The following is an 18246-nucleotide window of genomic DNA, read 5'->3' as shown; positions in this document are numbered from 1 at the left end:
ACCGGTGAGTGTAATACTCATTTCCCCAGTCGTCTCCATGACACCACATGCTGAGATAATATCAAAGATATCATTAGGGGGGGGACGACTGCCGACAGGACCTTACGTCCGAATCTTAGGTCATCATTAGCGGCTAAGTCTAGCCTGTAGTGCTTAGTGAAAGTATGAGCTCTCTTCCAGGTTGCTGCCCTGCAAATCTGTTGTAAGGAGGCTGAAGCTTTTTCCGCCCAGGAGGCGGCCATGCCTCTTGTAGAATGTGCCTTTAGTGAAGCGGGGACATCTTTTCCCTGAGCTTTGTATGCTTCCGAGATGGCCATCTTAATCCATCTAGAGATGGAACTTTTCGCCGCTTTCCTCCCCTTGTTGGGACCTGAAAATTGGACAAACAGATTTTTGTCTATTCTCCAAAGACTGGTAGCTTCCAGGTACTTTAATACCGCTCTCCGGACGTCTAATGTGTGGCAAGTAGATTCCTGATCGTTTTTCGGATCGTTACAGAATGAAGGGAGAACAATGTCCTGAGACCTATGAAAGGTCGAGACTACCTTGGGGAGGAAAGTTGGATCTAATTTGAAAATTAATCTGTCCTCAAATATTGTAAGGAATGGTTCTTGGATGGACAAGGCCTGCAGCTCACAGACCCTTCTGGCTGAGGTTATTGCCACCAAAAATATAGTTTTAATTGTAAGCCATCTGATGTGAATAGAGTCCAGAGGTTCAAATGGATTGGAGGTTAGACCCCCTAGTACCGTATTAAGGTTCCATGGTGGCACCATGTTTTTAATCGTAGGTCTGATCCTATCTGCTGCTTTAAGGAATCTGGATATCCAGGGATGTTCTGTTAGCTTGGTATTATATAGTGCCCCTAAGGCCGATACCTGGACCCTAAGGGTATTAGGGGATAGCCCTAAATCTAGCCCTTCTTGAAGAAAATCCAGGATTAGTGAGATGTTGGCTCTGAACTGGTTGAAGGAGGTTCCAGACCAATCCGCGAATTTCTTCCATATTTTTTGGTACTTATCGTTGGTAGTCTGCTTCCTGCTAAGGAGTAAGGTGTTCACTACTTTTTTTGATAAACCGAAGTTTAATAGGTTGGATTCTTCAGAATCCAGGCTGATAATTTTAGTATTTCCAGGTCTGGGTGAGTGATGGGCCCCTGACTTAGAAGGTCCGGCCTCCGAGGTAGAAGGAAAGGAGCTTCCACGCTGAGGGCTTTCAAGAGGGAGAACCAACTTCTTTTGGGCCAGAAGGGGGTTATCAGTATTAGTGTACAACTCTCCTTCAGGAACTTCTGTAATACTTTGGGAATAAGCGGAAATGGGGGGAATGCGTAGACTAGGTTTGTTGTCCAGCTCTGATTGAAGGAGTCTACTGCCCCCGGATGATCCCTGGGGTTGAGGGAGAAGAACTGGTTTAGCTGATGATTTCTCCTGGATGCAAACAGGTCTATCGTCGGCCTGCCCCATTTCTTTGTGATTAAGTGAAAGACTTCTGGGGCTAACATCCATTCCCCAGGGTCTAGTCTGTGCCGGCTTAGGTAATCGGCCTGAATGTTTAATACTCCCTTTAGATGAACCGCTGAAAGAGATTGAATGTTGCTTTCTGCCCAGGAAAAGATTTTGTTCGCCAGGTTCTGTAACAGGTGATGCCTTGTGCCTCCCTGGTGTTGGATGAAGGCCACGGCTGTAGCGTTGTCCGAGTAGACTAGGACGTGACGTCCTTCTGCCAGCTGACTCGTATGTTTCAGTGCTTCCCACACTGCCTTCAGCTCCTTGAAATTTGAGGATTGCTGACTTACGTAACTCCCCCATGTTCCCTGGTAGGAGTTCCCCTGGACGATCGCTCCCCAACCGTGGAGACTGGCATCTGTTGTGATGACTAGAGGGAGATCTTGTGCCCAGAAAATCCCGTTTTCTAGGTTGGATCTGCTGAGCCACCAAGTTAGCGATTTTTTGGTCTTTGTATCTAAGAATATTCTCCTCTCTAGGGTTAATTGTGATCTGTTCCATTTGTCTAAGATGAATTTCTGGAGTGGTCTTAGATGGAACTGTGCCCAGGCTACTGCCGGAATGCAAGCAGACAGACTCCCTAATACCTTCATGGCCTGTCTTATCGAACAGAATTTCTCCTTCTTGAACTTCCTCAAGGCTGACTGAAGCTTTATTATCTTTTGAGGTGGCAGAAAAGATCTTTGGGAGACTGTGTCTAAGGTTATGCCCAGAAAATCTTTCCGTTTGGATGGGATTAAATCCGATTTTTCCCAATTGATGATCCAACCTAGGTTCTGTAGATGCCCCAGGACTAACCCGAGATGGTTTTCCATGGTCTCTATGTCTTCTGCCACTACCAGTAGGTCGTCCAGATAGGGGATCACACAAACTGCCTTTTCTCTCAAGGTTGTCAAGGCTTCCGCCATTATTTTGGTAAAAACCCTCGGGGCAGAAGAGATCCCGAAGGGGAGACACCTGAACTGGAAATGTTGAATGTTTCCCTCCAATTTTACTGCGAACCTTAGAAACTCCCTTGATGACCTGTGAATTGGAACATGATAATAAGCGTCGCTTAAATCTATTGTGGCCATCACCGCGTCCTTCTTCAAGAGCTTCACTGCTGACTTCAGGGTCTCCATTTTGAATCTTTGATATCTTACATATTTGTTTAGATGTTTCAGATTTATAATTACCCTGGATTTCCCGTTTGGTTTTTTTATAATGAAGAGGCGGGAATAAAATCCCAGCCCTGTCTGATTTTTTGGAACTGGCTCTATGGCGTCCAAGGTTAATAGGTTTTTTATATCTTTTTTTAAGGTCACAGTTTGAGATGGGGGAAGGGTAGTGACTACGTATTTCTGTGGGGGGAGAGAAAGAAGATCTATCTGATAACCCTCCTGTATAATACTTAAGATCCACCTGCTGTTTGTTACGTGCTCCCAAGATTTTTGAAAGGAGCTGAGTCTTCCCCCCCACAGGTATAGCGTCATTGTTTGCTATTGGATGAGGAGGCCTCTGCCCGGTTTGGGTTGAAGAGGAAACTTCTCCCTCTGCCTCCCTTCGCATAACTCCACCTCCCAGTCTTCCCTTTACCTTTTTTATTTTCGGGTTGAAAAAAAATCGGTCACGAAAGGGCTGTCTCTTTTGTTTGTATCTTTCCTCGGGAAACCCCCTTTTTTTATTTGTTGCATTGTCTAGGATTTTGTCCAAATCTTCACCGAAGACGTACTGACCGTGGAAGGGGAGTGCGATTAATTTATTTTTAGATGTGATGTCTCCTGACCACGCTTTGAGCCATAATGCCCTTCTCGCAGTATTTGAGAGAACAGCTGTACGGGCAGATAGTTTCACTGATTCGGCTGCTGCGTCTGCTAGGAACGAGGTTGCCATCTTTAGTAGAGGCAAGCTCTCTAGAATTTGATCTCGTGGCGTTTTGTTAACCAGATGTATCTCTAGCTGGTCTAGCCAGAGGTTCAGTGTTCTGGCCACACATGTAGAGGCGACGCCTGGTTTGAGAAGGGCCGCCGTAGTCTCCCTGGTCTTTCGCAAGAGACTCTCCGTTTTCCTGTCTAGAGGATCTTTCAACTGTGCTGAGTCCTCAAACGGCAGGGCCGTATGTTTTGCTACCTTGGCCACAGGCGCGTCCACTTTTGGAATAGTTTCCCAATCTGTACAATCCTCTTGGCTAAAGGGGTAGCGTCTCTTAATTCCCCTTGGGATAAAGGATCCTTTATCCGGTTTTTCCCATTCTGATCGAATTAGTTTTTGTACACTATCAGGGACCGGAAAAACCGCCTTCTTTCTTTCCCCTAGACCCCCAAATATTTCTTGTTGGGTAGACTTAGGGGCTTTAGGCATCTCCATCTGAATGGTGGCCCTGATAAGTTCCTCAATATCTTCAGGATTGAACAGGAAGCGCTTATATTCGCTCTCTTCGTCTGAAGATCCTGGGTGCTTTTGCACCGATTCGGAGTCTGAGACCGCCAGTCCCTCAGAGTCGGAATCCAGGATGAGTGATTTAACACTACGGGAATCCTGAGTGGGAGCAACTTTGGGGGGGGAGTGGGTTCTCTGGCAGCTAAGGCTAGCTGGACCTCCTCTTTTACCACTTTTCTAATGTCTTCAATTAAACCAGAAGACTCAGCCTTGATGACACTGGCTGTACATTCTTTACACAGGGCTTTGGATCCTGTGTTAGGTAATCTCTTGCCGCAAATACCACATTTTTTGGTTTTTTTGGCTGCCGAAGTGGAATCCTTTTCTCCCTGAAAATGTTAAGGGAGGAAAGGATGAGCAAACTGAACCCACCATACAAATCATATGCCTGAGAGCATGTTACTCACTGTCCCAGGGTTTGATGCAGGCTCGGTTCCAGAGCCCGGCGCGAGGGGGGTGCTCATCTTGACTCCCGACCGGCAAAGATGCTCCTAGTATGAGCCACGCTTAACCCCTTAAGGACACATGACGTACCGGTACGGCATGTTTCCCGAGTCCTTAAGGACACATGACGTACCGGTACGTCATGGCTTTAAATAGCGATGCCGGCGCCGCGGGGGTTAATCGGAACGGGATGCCGGCTGAAATCATTCAGCCGGCATCCTGTAACAATGCAGGGGGGGGGGGGGGGTCATTTGACCCCCCCGCATCGACGATCGCAGAAAACCGCAGGTCAATTCAGACCTGCGGTTTGCTGCGCTTTTTGCAGTTTCTGATCCCCGCGGTCCCTGACCGCGGGGATCAGAGACTTTAGAGTGCCTAAAATCAATATAGTACACCCCCCCTGCACCCCTGCATGATTTGATGGCGGCGGGTGGTGCAGGGGGGGTGTCGCAGGCGGTGGGGGCGTTGCGGGAGGTGCGGCAGGCGGGATCGCGATCCCCCGCCCGCCTCCTATTGAATAATCGTTGGTGTACAGTGGGTATACCAGGGTGCCAGCACATTGCTGGCACCCTGGTATAAACGGCTGACATCGTTGATGCGATGTCAGCCGTTTAACCCTTTCCATACAGCGGTCCGTACGGACCGCTGTATGGAAAAGGTTAACAGTAAGAGGGAGCTCCCTCCCTCTCCGATCGGGGGGCTGCAGTGCCTTTACAGCCCCCCGATGGGAGAGGGAGAGAGCCCCCAGACAGCCCCCCCAGAGCCCCGTCCTTACCCTTCCCCGTCTGCGCAGTTCTGACCATAACTGAGCAGACGGGGAAGGTTCCCATGGCAACAGGACGCCTGCTCAGGCGTCCTGCTGTCCATGGTGCTGAACAGATCTGTGCTGAAAGCATAGATCTGTTCAGTGTAAGTAAAATACAGAACAGACACCTATATAGGTTCTGTACTGTATTTTACAGACATCAGACCCACTGGATCTTCAAGAACCAAGTGGGTCTGGGTCAAAAAATAAAAAGAATAAGTGAAAAAAGTTAAGATAAAAAAAAAACATTTATCACTGAATAAAAATTAAAAAAATAAAATAAACTACACATATTAGGTATCGCCGCGTCCGTAACGACCTGATCTATAAAACGGCCATGTTACTTTCCCCGCACAGCGAACGCCATAAAAATAAAAAAATAAAAACTATGAGAAAATTCAAATTTTGCCCACCTTACTTCCCAAAAAAGGTAATAAAAGTGATCAAAAAAGTCGCATGTACGCCAAAATAGTACCAATCAAACCGTCATCTCATCCCGCAAAAAATGAGTCCCTACTCAAGATAATCGCCCAAAAACTGAAAAAACTATGGCTCTTAGACTATGGAAACACTAAAACATCATTTTTTTTGTTTCAAAAATAAAATCATTGTGTAAAACCTACATAAATAAAAATAAAGTATACATATTAGGTATTGCCGCGTCCGTATCGACCGGCTCTATATAAATATCACATGACCTAACCCCTCAGGTGACCACCGTAAAAAAAAAAAAAAAAAAAAAACGGTGTACAAAAAGCTATTTTTTGCCATCTTACGTCACAAAAAGTGTAATAGCAAGCGATCAAAAAGTCATATGCACCCCAAAATAGTGCCAATCAAACTGTCATCTCATCCCGCAAAAAATTAGACCCTACTCAAGATAATCGCCCAAAAACTGAAAAAACTATGGCTCTCAGACTATGGAGACACTAAACAATTTTTTGGTTTTAAAAATGAAGTTATTGTATAAAACTTACATAAATAAAAAAAAATTGTATACATATTAGGTATCGCTGCGTCCGTGACAACCTGCTCTATAAAATTACCACATGATCTAACCTGTCAGATGAATGTTGTAAATAACAAAAAAAAAAACGTGCCAAAAAAGCTATTTCTTGTTACCTTGCCGCACAAAAAGTGTAATATAGAGCAACCAAAAATCATATCTACCCTGAACTAGTACCAACAATACTGCCACCCTATTCCGTACTTTCTAAAATGGGGTCACTTTTTTGGAGTTTCTACTCTAGGGGTGCATCAGGGGGGCTTCAAATGGGACATGGTGTCAAAAAACCAGTCCAGCAAAATCTGCCTTCCAAAAACCGTATGGCATTCCTTTCCTTCTGCGCCCTGCCGTGTGCCCGTACAGTGGTTTACGACCACATATGGGGTGTTTCTGTAAACGACAGAATCAGGGCCATAAATAATGAGTTTTGTTTGGCTGTTAACCCTTGCTTTGTAACTGGAAAAAAAATATTAAAATGGAAAATCTGCCAAAAAAGTGAAATTTTGAAATTGTATCTCTATTTTCCATTAAATCTTGTGCAACACCTAAAGGGTTAACAAAGTTTGTAAAAATCAGTTTTGAATACCTTGAGGGGTGTAGTTTCTTGGATGGGGTCACTTTTATGGAGTTTCTACTCTAGGGGTGCATCAGGGGGGCTTCAAATGGGACATGGTGTCAAAAAAACTGTCCAGCAAAATCTGGCTTCCAAAAACCATACGGCGCACCTTTCACTCTACGTCCCGCTGTGTGGCCGTACAGTAGTTTACGGCCACATATGGGGTGTTTCTGTAAACGGCAGAGTCAGGGCAATAAAGATACAGTCTTGTTTGGCTGTTAACTCTTGCTTTGTTAGTGGAAAAAATGGGTTAAAATGGAAAATTAGGCAAAAAAATGAAATTCTCAAATTTCATCCCCATTTGCCAATAACTCTTGTGCAACACCTAAAGGGTTAACGAAGTTTGTAAAATCAGTTTTGAATACCTTGAGGGGTGTAGTTTCTTAGATGGGGTCACTTTTATGGAGTTTCTACTCTAGGGGTGCATCAGGGGGCTTCAAATGGGACATGGTGTCAAAAAAACTGTCCAGCAAAATCTGGCTTCCAAAAACCATACGGCGCACCTTTCACTCTACGCCCCGCTGTGTGGCCGTACAGTAGTTTACGGCCACATATGGGGTGTTTCTGTAAACGGCAGAGTCAGGGCAATAAAGATACAGTCTTGTTTGGCTGTTAACCCTTGCTTTGTTAGTGGAAAAAATGGGTTAAAATGGAAAATTAGGCAAAAAAATGAAATTCTCAAATTTCATCCCCATTTGCCAATAACTCTTGTGCAACACCTAAAGGGTTAACGGAGTTTGTAAAATCAGTTTTGAATACCTTGAGGGGTGTAGTTTATAGAATGGGGTCATTTTTGGGCGGTTTCTATTATGTAAGCCTCGCAAAGTGACTTCAGAGCTGTAGTGGTCCCTAAAAATTGGGTTTTTGTAAATTTCTGAAAAATTTCAAGATTTGCTTCTAAACTTCTAAGCCTTGTAACATCCCCAAAAAATAAAATATCATTCCCAAAATAATTCAAACATGAAGTAGACATATGGGGAATGTTAAGTCATCACAATTTTTGGGGGTATTACTATGTATTACAGAAGTAGAGAAACTGAAACTTTGAAATTTGCTAATTTTTCCAAATTTTTGGTAAATTAGGTATTTTATTATGCAAAAAAATTAATTTTTTTGACTTTATTTTACCAGTGTCATGAAGTACAATATGTGACGAAAAAACAATCTCAGAATGGCCTGTATAAGTAAAAGCGTTTTAAAGTTATCAGCACTTAACGTGACACTTAATGCAAAAAATGGCCTGGTCCTTAAGGTGAAAATGAGCCTGGTCCTTAAGGGGTTAAGCAGGGCGCCATTACCCAGGTCCTATGCGTTTTTATGGTGTTCCCTCGCTTCAGGACCTGTGGCGCATGTGGATGACGTCAGCGCGTTCTTGCTCCGCCCCCTAGCGTCTGACGTCACTTGCCTGCCAGCCGGAAGGGACGCATCTCAGCGCCGATCCGCCGCGTCCTCCTTCCCTCTGCATCAAGCCCTCCTGGACCGCCGCAGAGGGAATCTTCGCAGGGGCACTACGTGTGTGCCCGAGCCCAGGCCTGACCGAACAGAGGAGGGAGAGCTGCACTGCAGATCCGGCCTCGGCCTGTGGATGAGACGATACTCCAGGTGAGCCCAACGAGCTCCGTGCACCTCTCCTGCTTCCTTATCCTGATGGGACAGGAAAAACACTGGTGATGTGAGGAGGGGGTGGGGGTTTTAACCTCTCTGTGTTTTTCCTGTCCAATCAGGAGGGAGTCAATCTCAGCATGTGGTGTCATGGAGACGACTGGGGAAAAGACCGGAATTAGACTTACCGGTAATTCTGTTTCCATGAGATCATCACGACGGCATACAAGGAGATTGACCCCTGACCTCTGTAGGGGCAGGAACAGAGAAAGGTTAAATACCCTCCTCCCACCACCAACACCAGTGTTTCCAAAATCACACAGAGCAACCCGGTGGTGGAGAACAGTAAAAACAAGAAAAAAGGTATTACTCCATACCTTCTAGAGACCTGGGTAGGTCAAATAATTTGAATCAAGGGAGGGAATAACGTGCCATCGTGATGATCTCATGGAAACAGAATTACCGGTAAGTCTAATTCCGGTCTTTCCATAGCATCATCACGACGGCATACAAGGAGATATAAAAAATATATCAGTCAAGGGGGGGCTACAGCCTGGAGGACTTTCCGCCCAAAGGACAGATCAGATGATCTGGAAAGATCCAGGCGATAGTGCTTTATAAAGGTATGAATGCTGGACCAAGTGGCAGCACGACAGATTTCCTCCAGGGAAGCCCCAGCTCTCTCAGCCTGAGAGGAGGACATGGCCCGGGTGGAATGGGCCCTAATGTGGACTGGACATGTAAGATTTTGTAATTGATAACAAAAACTAATAGTTTCTTTGAGCCATCTGGCTATAGATGACCGGGAGGCTTTCTGGCCCTTAAGTCTTCCTCCGAAGAGAACTAGTAGGCTGTCCGACTTCCTAAACTTTTCCGTCACAGTGATATAGTTTAAGACTGCCCGTCTAACATCCAGAGAGTGAAATGTGGCTTCTTTGTCATTAGCAGGGTGTTGACAGAAGGAAGGTAGGGTAACTTCCTGGCTCCGATGAAAATTTGATACCACTTTGGGGAGAAAACCAGGATCCAGACGGAGAATTAATCTATCATCTAGAATACGGAGGTAGGGTTCCCTGATCGATAGGGCTTGCAATTCTCCTACTCTGCGGGCCGAAGTTATCGCAATCAAGAAGGCAGTTTTCAAGGACCATAATTTTATAGGACAGTCAGACATGGGTTCAAAGGGCGGTAAGGTAAGGCCTGTAAGAACGATGTTCAGATCCCAGGAAGGGACGCGAGCGGTGATCGTTGGGCGGAGCCTCGTCGCTGCCTTGATGAATCTTTTGATCCAACGATGACCGGCTATATCTTGGTCAAAAAAACAAGCCAGGGCTGAGATCTGGACCTTCAAGGTAGAGGGCCTAAGTCCCAGATCTAGACCTCGCTGTAGGAAGTCCAGTATTCTTTGGATGTTAGGTTTATGTAAATGTGGCGATTCATCCCCACTCCAAGAACAAAAACGTCTCCAGATCTTAAGGTAGATTGCTGACGTTACCTTCTTCCTGGAAGCTTTCAGAGTAGCAATAACTTCGTTTGATAGTCCCTGAAGTTTCAGGGTTTGGGACTCAGGATCCAAGCTGCTAATTTCAGAAACTGCGGGTTTGGGTGCAGAACTGGGCCCTGCTGGAGTAGGTCCTCCCGTACCGGAAGGGGCCATGGATCCTGTAGAGAAAGTCTCTGGAGAGATGAGAACCAACTTCTCTTTGGCCACAGGGGAGCGATCACAATCACCGTGGCCTTGTCCTGGAGAACTTTCTGCACCACCTTCGGGATTAGAGGAAGTGGAGGGAAGGCATAGCATAGATTCCAATGCCAACGGATGGCGAAGGCGTCTAATGTATGAGGCCTGTCCCTGGGGTTTAGGGAACAGAATGTTTCCACTTTTGAGTTGGCCCTGGTGGCGAACAGATCTACGTCGGGCAACCCCCATTTCCTTACCACTAACCTGAAGACTTCTGGACTTAGAGACCACTCTGTGTGATCGATCCTGTGGCGGCTGAGAAAATCTGCTTCTTGATTTAGTATCCCCCTCAGGTGAACTGCCGATACAGAGGCCACCTTCTGTTCTGCCCAGGCAAAGATCTTTGTTGCCAGCGCCTGAAGGGTTACAGACCGGGTTCCCCCCTGATGGGAGAGGTAGGCAATGGCTGTAGTGTTGTCCGATAGCACCTTTATATGATGATGACACAACATCTCCTCTGCCGCCCTCAATGCTTCCCAGACTGCTCTCAGCTCCCTGAAATTCGATGATTGGGATCTGATCGAATCTGGCCAAGTGCCCTGAAATATACGGTCCCCGACCTTTGCGCCCCAGCCGGACAGACTTGCGTCTGTTATCACCTGCAACTGGGGAGTCTTCTGCCAGGGATTTCCCCGGGATAGGTTCTCGTGGTTTTTCCACCAATTTAGGGACTGCAGAATCCGAGATGGAGGATTTACTTGGCGATCTAGAGAGGATTGGCACCTGTTCCAGACACTCAGTATCCAGGACTGAAGGGGTCTGAAGTGTATTTGACACCAGGGGACTGCCGGAATACAAGATGTCTGCAGACCCAGCATGCTCATCGCCTCTCTGATAGAGAAAGATCTTCTCTTTTGAAAGGACCTGACCTTTTGTTGGAGAACTGATATTTTGTCCCGAGGTAGGAACACTGCTTGCTTTCGGGAGTCCAGGATCATACCTAAGAAACGAACTTCCCTTGAGGGGGTGAGGACGGACTTTTCCTCGTTTACGATCCACCCCAGGTCGTCTAGGATGGAGAGAAAGACCTTCAGATTTGAATTGGTTTGGTTGCGACTTTCGCTGACCAGAAGGAAATCGTCCAAATAGGGGATTATCATGAGTCCCTGTCTTCGGGCGAAGGCAACCATCTCTACCACCACTTTGGTAAATATTCTCGGGGCAGACGAAATCCCGAAGGGAAGGGCTCTGAACTGGTAGTGATGGACGTTTCCTGATATATCCTGGATTGCAAACCGGAGAAAACACTGGGAGCTGGCGTGAATGGGAATATGGTAATAAGCGTCTCGCAGGTCTATAGTGCACATGAAGACGTCTTTGCTTAATAGAGGGATTGTAGATGTTAGGGTCTCCATCCTGAATTTCTGATAACGGATGAACTTGTTTAGAGGTTTCAGGTTTATGATCGTCCGAAAGGTACCTTCTTTTTTTCTGATTAAAAATAAAGTTGAATAAAACCCCTTGCCTCTTTCTAGAGGTGGGACCGGAGAGATTACATTCATCTGAAGAAGTTTCTGGACTCCTTGCCAAAGGTTCGTTTGGAACCGTGTCAGAGAAAATTTGTTTGGGGGTCTTGAAGACCACTCTATCTGATAGCCTGTACCGACTACCTTGGAAATCCAGGGGTTCTGGGAGATGGATTCCCATGATCCCAGGAATCTTGAGAGTCTTCCCCCCACTCCGGCGTCATTGCTTATCTGAAGGTTTCTGCTGGGAGAAGGACTGACCTCTTCCTCTTCCTCCTTTTGGCTAACTCCAACGCCCTGATTTCCCTTTTCCCCTGTAGCTCCTTTCTTGACCCGAGGGGGGGCGAAAAGGATACCGACGTTTGGAAGGGCGATCTTCCGGAAACCCCTTCTTCTTATCCGCGGCCTTCTCTAGGATCTTATCTAGCACCGGGCCAAACACGTATTCTCCGGAAAAGGGGATGGAGCAAAGCTTTAACTTAGATGTCTTATCCCCCGACCAACACTTCATCCAGAGGGCTCTCCTAGCTGCATTGGAGAGTGCTGCATCTCTGGCGGAGAACCGAACTGATTCGGCAGAGGCATCCGCCAGGAAAGCCGTGGCCGACTTTAAAAGGGGGAGAGACTCCAGAATCTGCTCCCTAGACGCTCTGTCTTTAATATGAGTTTCCAACTCTCCCAACCAAAGATACATGGACCGGGCGACTGAAGTAGCCGCAATATTGGTTTTAACGTTAAACATGGCCGCCTCCCAGGATTTCCTGAGGAGACTGTCCGCCTTACGATCCATTGAATCTTTGAGTTGGGAGGCATCCTCGAATGGAAGGGACGTCTTTTTGTTCACTTTGGCCACCTGTACATCAATCTTGGGAATTTCATTGAAAATTTTAGATTCCTCCGGATCAAATAGCAACCTATTTTTGAACGTTGCCGGGACTCCCAGTCGTTTTTCTGGGTCTGTCCACTCATCAAGGATCATATCCCTAATGCTTTCATTGATGGGAAACACACGGGTCTTCTTAACCCTCAGGCCCCCAAACATCTCCTCTTGTACCGAATGGGTACGTTGTACCTCCTCCACACCCATGGTCGACCTTACAGCCTTCAGAAGGTCGGACATTTCTTCCGTAGAAAAATAATATCTACGTCCATCGTCTTCTAAGTCAGAGACTCTCTCCCCCTCCTCCCAAGACTTAACAGAGTGGGCACTTTCCTCCGCAACGACTTCTATATCAGAGGGGGATGGGGATCTAGCCCGCTTCTTCTTTGGTTGCGGCAAATCGGGGGGATTAGCGGACAGGTGGGCCAGGGATGAACGGATCTCCTCCTGAATCATAGTTTTTAACTCCTCTTTTAGGGAGGGTGCCTCATCCCGTACGATATTTGAGATACAAGGCTTGCACAGTTTTTTGGGGTAGCCGTCAGGGAGTCTACTAGAGCAGGAGACACATTTGAGTGACTTCCCCATCTTTTTCGGGGTTTCTTTTGCCTAAAAGAGATGAAACGGCAAGTATAAGGGATATGGCCCACCAAGAGGAGGGTGGGGGGAGGGGGGGGGGGCGGGGTGGATGTAGGAGCCTACGCCCTGCCGTAGCTGCACTGAGCATGTAGCAAGAGCCCGCTCCTCCTCCCCCCCCCCTAATATCATCGTGGGAGAGGGGGATCAACAGACTCCCTGACCCATTCATAAATACCCCCGAAGGGGACTCACAGTTAGAAGTGCTGGCGGCGGCTCAGCTCTGGGGGACCGCTCCGGTACCGACATGGTCGCCTCTTCCGAAAGGTAAGGGTTCCGCACAGTGGGGGACCGATCCTGGGAGCGTTTGTCCGGAGCAGGCCTCGGTTTTTAAATTAAGCTCCACGCTGCCGCCACTGACGTCACTTCCGGGTCGCCGGCCGTGACGTCAAACATATGCGCCCAATGCGCCGGCGCGCACCCAGCCGCCAGGGAACAGGCCCCGAAAATCGGGACGAGGTAGAGCCCCACACCCCTGCCCAGCGTTAGTACTGGACCGCGGGAGGGCAGGGGGACGCCATGCAGGATGCCGGCGATTTCTTAAGGTATCCACGCTGAATTCCAAGCTTCATCTCCCTGCATACAGGGAGACCTTTCTCTGCCCTGTCCTCTGTAGGGACAGGAAAACACTGGTGTTGGTGGTGGGAGGAGGGTATTTAACCTTTCTCTGTTCCTGCCCCTACAGAGGTCAGGGGTCAATCTCCTTGTATGCCGTCGTGATGATGCTATGGAAATAATATTTATATGATTAAAATTTCTAAACTTTTTTTAAATTCATATGAAATGGAAGATTTTCACATTTGCAGCAGGGAAACCAGGCAGGTTGTTCTGGTAGAAAACAGCCCGCCTTAGTTCTCTGGACCTGGCATTACCTTCTTCCCTGTGGACCTCACCGACTATAATGGGGTCCAGCAGAGATCCAGCCGCTACCCGGGAAATAAGCCAAGAATTGGCGTGCAGCGGTTTTTGTCCGGTGTAAGGGTTACAAAACCTCCAGTGATCTATCCAAACCATTGTAGCTAGAAAAGTAGCTAAAGTGGATGGGGACTGCACAGAAGAGCCGGTTGCATGGACTGTACATTTATCAAGCTTACGATTAAGGGTGGGTTCGCACTTGAGTTAAGGTATTCCGTTATATCGGAATGTAACGGAATTCTCAGACGGAATGTGAAAACGGAAGCCTGGACACTCTGGACAAGGACCCATGATATTGGTGTATAGCTACAGAGAAAAGTTGGCACATTATAGATCAGTAAACAGTGACAGGAGAGGTCAGGATAATATCCTACTTCCGATAACGGAAGGGCATGTGTCCCGCAGGACATCAGCATAGACAACAGTAGAGAAGCCTGAGGTTTCGTGTCAAAGATGTGGAGATCTGGGGTGAAGTACCAGCCATTCAGAAGCTTCTCCTGGAGTGTCAAAGAACATAGTCTGCTCTGCATGAACGATGCGTATTTTAACCAAGTAAGGCCTCATGCACACGGCCGTTGCAATATGCGGGCACCGGCCGTGTGCTTTCAGCATCACGGATGCGGACCCATTCACTTGCATGGGTCTGCAATCCGGAGCTGCAGTGCAGAACGGAGGCGCGGAACCCCACGGAAGCACTACGGAGTGCTTCTGTCCGTGTTTCCGCACCGCAAAAATAGAACATGTTCTATTTGTTTTACGGTGCGGACGAATCACGGATGCATTCAAGTTGAATGGGTCTCGATTTGTCCTGGCCACCGCACAGATGTTGCCCGTGCATTGGGGACCGCAAATTGCGTTCCCCAATTCATGGAACGGCCACACAACGGCCGTGTGAGGCGTAACCATGGAATATGGAATTTTCCGTTCACAGAATCGGCGCTTTACTTAAGTGGCTGTTTGTTTTTGTAATTCCATGGAGAAATCCGGGAACAGACAAAGTCTACTTTCACACTCGCGTTTTGGCTTTCTGATCCATTCAGGGCTCTCACAAGCGGTCCAAAATGGATCAGTTTGCATTCTGAATGGAAAAGGATCCGCTCAGAATGCATCAGTTCAGTCTCCATTCCGCTTTGGCGTCCGTCTGATGAAACTGAGCCAAACGGATCCGTCCTAACACACAATGAAAGTCAATGGGAACAAATCCCTTTTCACTGACACAATACAAAACCACTCCACTGACTTTCAATGGTGTTCAAGACGGATCCGTCTTTAGCCATGTTACAGATAATACAAACGGATCCGTTCAGAACAGATGCAGATGGCTGTACTATCTGAACGGATCCATAAGAATAGATGCCCCAGAATTGTTATTACATGGGGATCGCATGGAGCTATTAATACAGATATGTCAGGAGAGGTGAAAGGTCCTCTTTAAGCATACACGCCAGGAGTGGACCCGGAGGAGCCCTGTGCCGAGGAGGCCCATGAAGTGCCCTTTCCACTGCAAATGCTCCTGAGAAGGTGGCTTATGGAAATAGACTTTTGATCCATCACGCTATGACTTGCCTTCAGCTTGCTATGGCGTGCCGATGATTCTAATATTATTGCGTCAGTCGTCTTTTTTGCTTCCAGGTCCTGCAGTCACCTGAGGAGTGGGACCGTGCGATCCTCGACTTGAGTCACGTTCCTCTGTATGCTGCACCCTTTAGCTTAGGTTTTGCTAAGGTTTTTACATCCACTTTGACCTCCTCAAATCTGCCTGTTTAGATAGGTTCTGCAAACAGTTAGGCCTCTTTCACACGGGCATCCCGGATTTGCTCCGGATGCGTCGCATGCGCATTGCGGAAAACCTGCGCGACTGCTCACGCAATTTCTGTCAGTTTTCACTGTGATTACGTTGTTCCGTTTTTTCATGCGCGTGATAAAAAACTGAATGTGGTACCCAGATCCGAACTTCTTCACTGAAGTTTGGGTTCGGTGTTGTGTAGATGTTATTATTTTCCCATATAACATGGTTACAAGGGAAAATAAAAGCACTCTTAATACAGAATCCCGTGTATTGCGGACCCGCTGTATGTGGCCCGCAATATGACCACACAACGTTCGTGTGCAAGAGGCCTAATCTGAAAGGGGCCTGCAGAAAGCCTTGGGCTGCCCAACAAAATATCTCCTCTCAGGTATATTATTTGCAGAAGCCCTAAACAGCTGACAAGGACAGCTGCTTTTCAAGTGGAAAATCCCAAAATACTTTGAAAATCATACAGTCCCTGTACGGTAGACCATGCAGACATATGGCACTAATAAAGAACTTCAAGTGCAGTCTGTCCATCTGTATGGAGTACCGTACAGTACAGATTTGTCATACAGTTGTGTGCATTAGGCATAACTGACGCACATGTGGGACCCTACATAACAGATGTTTTCAGAAGTCAACAACTATTGCTGCCTGTATACATGCAAGTCTCAGTGAAGAAAATGGGGTACGGCTAGTATACACCTGCGGTGTGCATTCCGGCAGGCGGTTCTGGCAAAGAACAGCCTGCTGGAATTCTCCAAATACGGCACTGCTGGATATAAACGGACGATCCGCCTGCCTTATTAAGTATAATGAGGTCCGGTGGAGATCCGGCTGCATTCCGGCAGACAATGCGGAGAATCGGTCGGACATAAACCGCTGATTCCCAGCCTCGTCTGCCGGAATTTACACCGGAGGTGTGAAACAAGCCTAAGTCACTACTGGAAACCTCTAGAGATGGCTTATGTCCAGTGAGAACAGGGGGAGAGGGAGACCCCCATACACATTAGATTTCCTTTGGAAGTTGCTGGGTTCTGCCGCCATGTATCTGGTATGGAAATCACTGCTACTCTAAACATTGCAAATTTGCGCAAAACGGGCAAGAATAAGATATTCTATTTTTTTGGGGGGACGCGGAACTGACATATGGATGCGGACAGCACACTGTGTACTGTCCGCATCTTTTGCGGCCCTGCTGAAATAAATGGGTTCACAACCGATCCGCCAAAACTGCAGATCGGATGGAGACCAAAACCATTGTCGTGTAAATGACCCCTAAGGCTACTTTAACACTTGCGTTTACATTTTCCGGTATTGAGTTCCGTCATAGGGTCTCAATACCGGAAAAAAACAAAACATTTCCGTTTTGTCCCCATTCATTGTCAAGAACAGAGTGCATTCTATTCAGTTTGGTTGCGTTCTCATACCGGAGAGCAAACCGCAACATGCTGTGGTTTTCTTTCTGTCATTGACCCACAATGCAAGTCAATGGGGACGGATCAGTTTTCTCAGACGCAATAGAAAACGGACCCGTCCTCCATTGACCCGTCCTATCAGTAACGGAAGTGCTTTTTCTGAACCCTGCCGGATCCAGCAAAAACGCAAGTGTGAATGTAGCCTAAGACGGATAACATCTTCTCTCTTATATTTGTCTTAAAGGAGTTGGCTCATCTGGGACATCAATGGTATATCGCTAGGATATGCCATGAGTGTCGGATAGGTGCGGGTCCCACCTGCCGTTTTTGTTCATTAGGTAGTGTGTTTTTTGTCATTCTTGCTTCTTTTCAAAAAAGGGCACGCTGGAGCTCTTGGTAGTTTTCACTTTACCTTCTCTATGGGGAAAAGCACCATGAAGAAAATGCTGATGGTAAGGCACACTGGGGGTCACCTACAAGGGCCGTACAAAGTCACAGTCCACAGGCCCCTGTTTTTTTTAAACACCACTGCATTTAATTTAGGCACAAGTCCGGTTTCTATGCCAACCTCACCACTTCTGCTACAAAAAAAATGCACTAAAAAAACCTAAAAAAGTAATAAAAAAAAAACACCTCAAAGTGCAGAAAAACGCTACTGAAAACCTGTGCATGAAAGCAGTAGAGATAAGCACTAGAAAACTGCTGCCTGCAGAAGAGGTGACAGCAGCGACAACTGTCCGGTCACCTTACACAACGTCTTCTAATCTTGCAGAAGGAGCATTACCTGTACGGTCCAATTGCAGCTGGAGCCTTCGCACTGGAGATGATTTTCCTGACCACGGAAGCCATGACTGACATTTGCGGTGTTTCCACCTGCACTACCTACTTTCTATCGCCCAGTAAAAAAAAAAAAAAAAAGCCACATGGTATGTGCGCACGCGCAGTGCCAAAGCGCTCGCACTCTCTGGGAAACGTTCTAACGACGTCACTCCGCCTCCA

The 18246-nt window shown here is 47.1% G+C and overlaps 1 protein-coding gene across 1 annotated transcript in view; it reads right to left on the bottom strand.

Annotated features, from left to right (window-relative positions):
* Positions 1-18164, bottom strand: part of RIDA (reactive intermediate imine deaminase A homolog) — a 35145-nt gene extending 16981 nt beyond the window's left edge. The window contains exon 1 of the mRNA XM_044293603.1: positions 18032-18164. Coding sequence (XP_044149538.1) covers positions 18032-18105 — 74 coding nt within the window. The 5' untranslated portion in view covers positions 18106-18164. The remainder of the gene's footprint in view (positions 1-18031) is intronic.
* Between the last annotated feature and the right edge of the window lie 82 nt (positions 18165-18246).

The sequence above is a fragment of the Bufo gargarizans genome, chromosome 5, assembly GCF_014858855.1.
Source record: "Bufo gargarizans isolate SCDJY-AF-19 chromosome 5, ASM1485885v1, whole genome shotgun sequence".
Classification (NCBI taxonomy): domain Eukaryota; kingdom Metazoa; phylum Chordata; class Amphibia; order Anura; family Bufonidae; genus Bufo; species Bufo gargarizans.
Note: the sequence above shows the minus strand (reverse complement) of the source record. Positions and strands in the feature narration are given on the sequence as shown.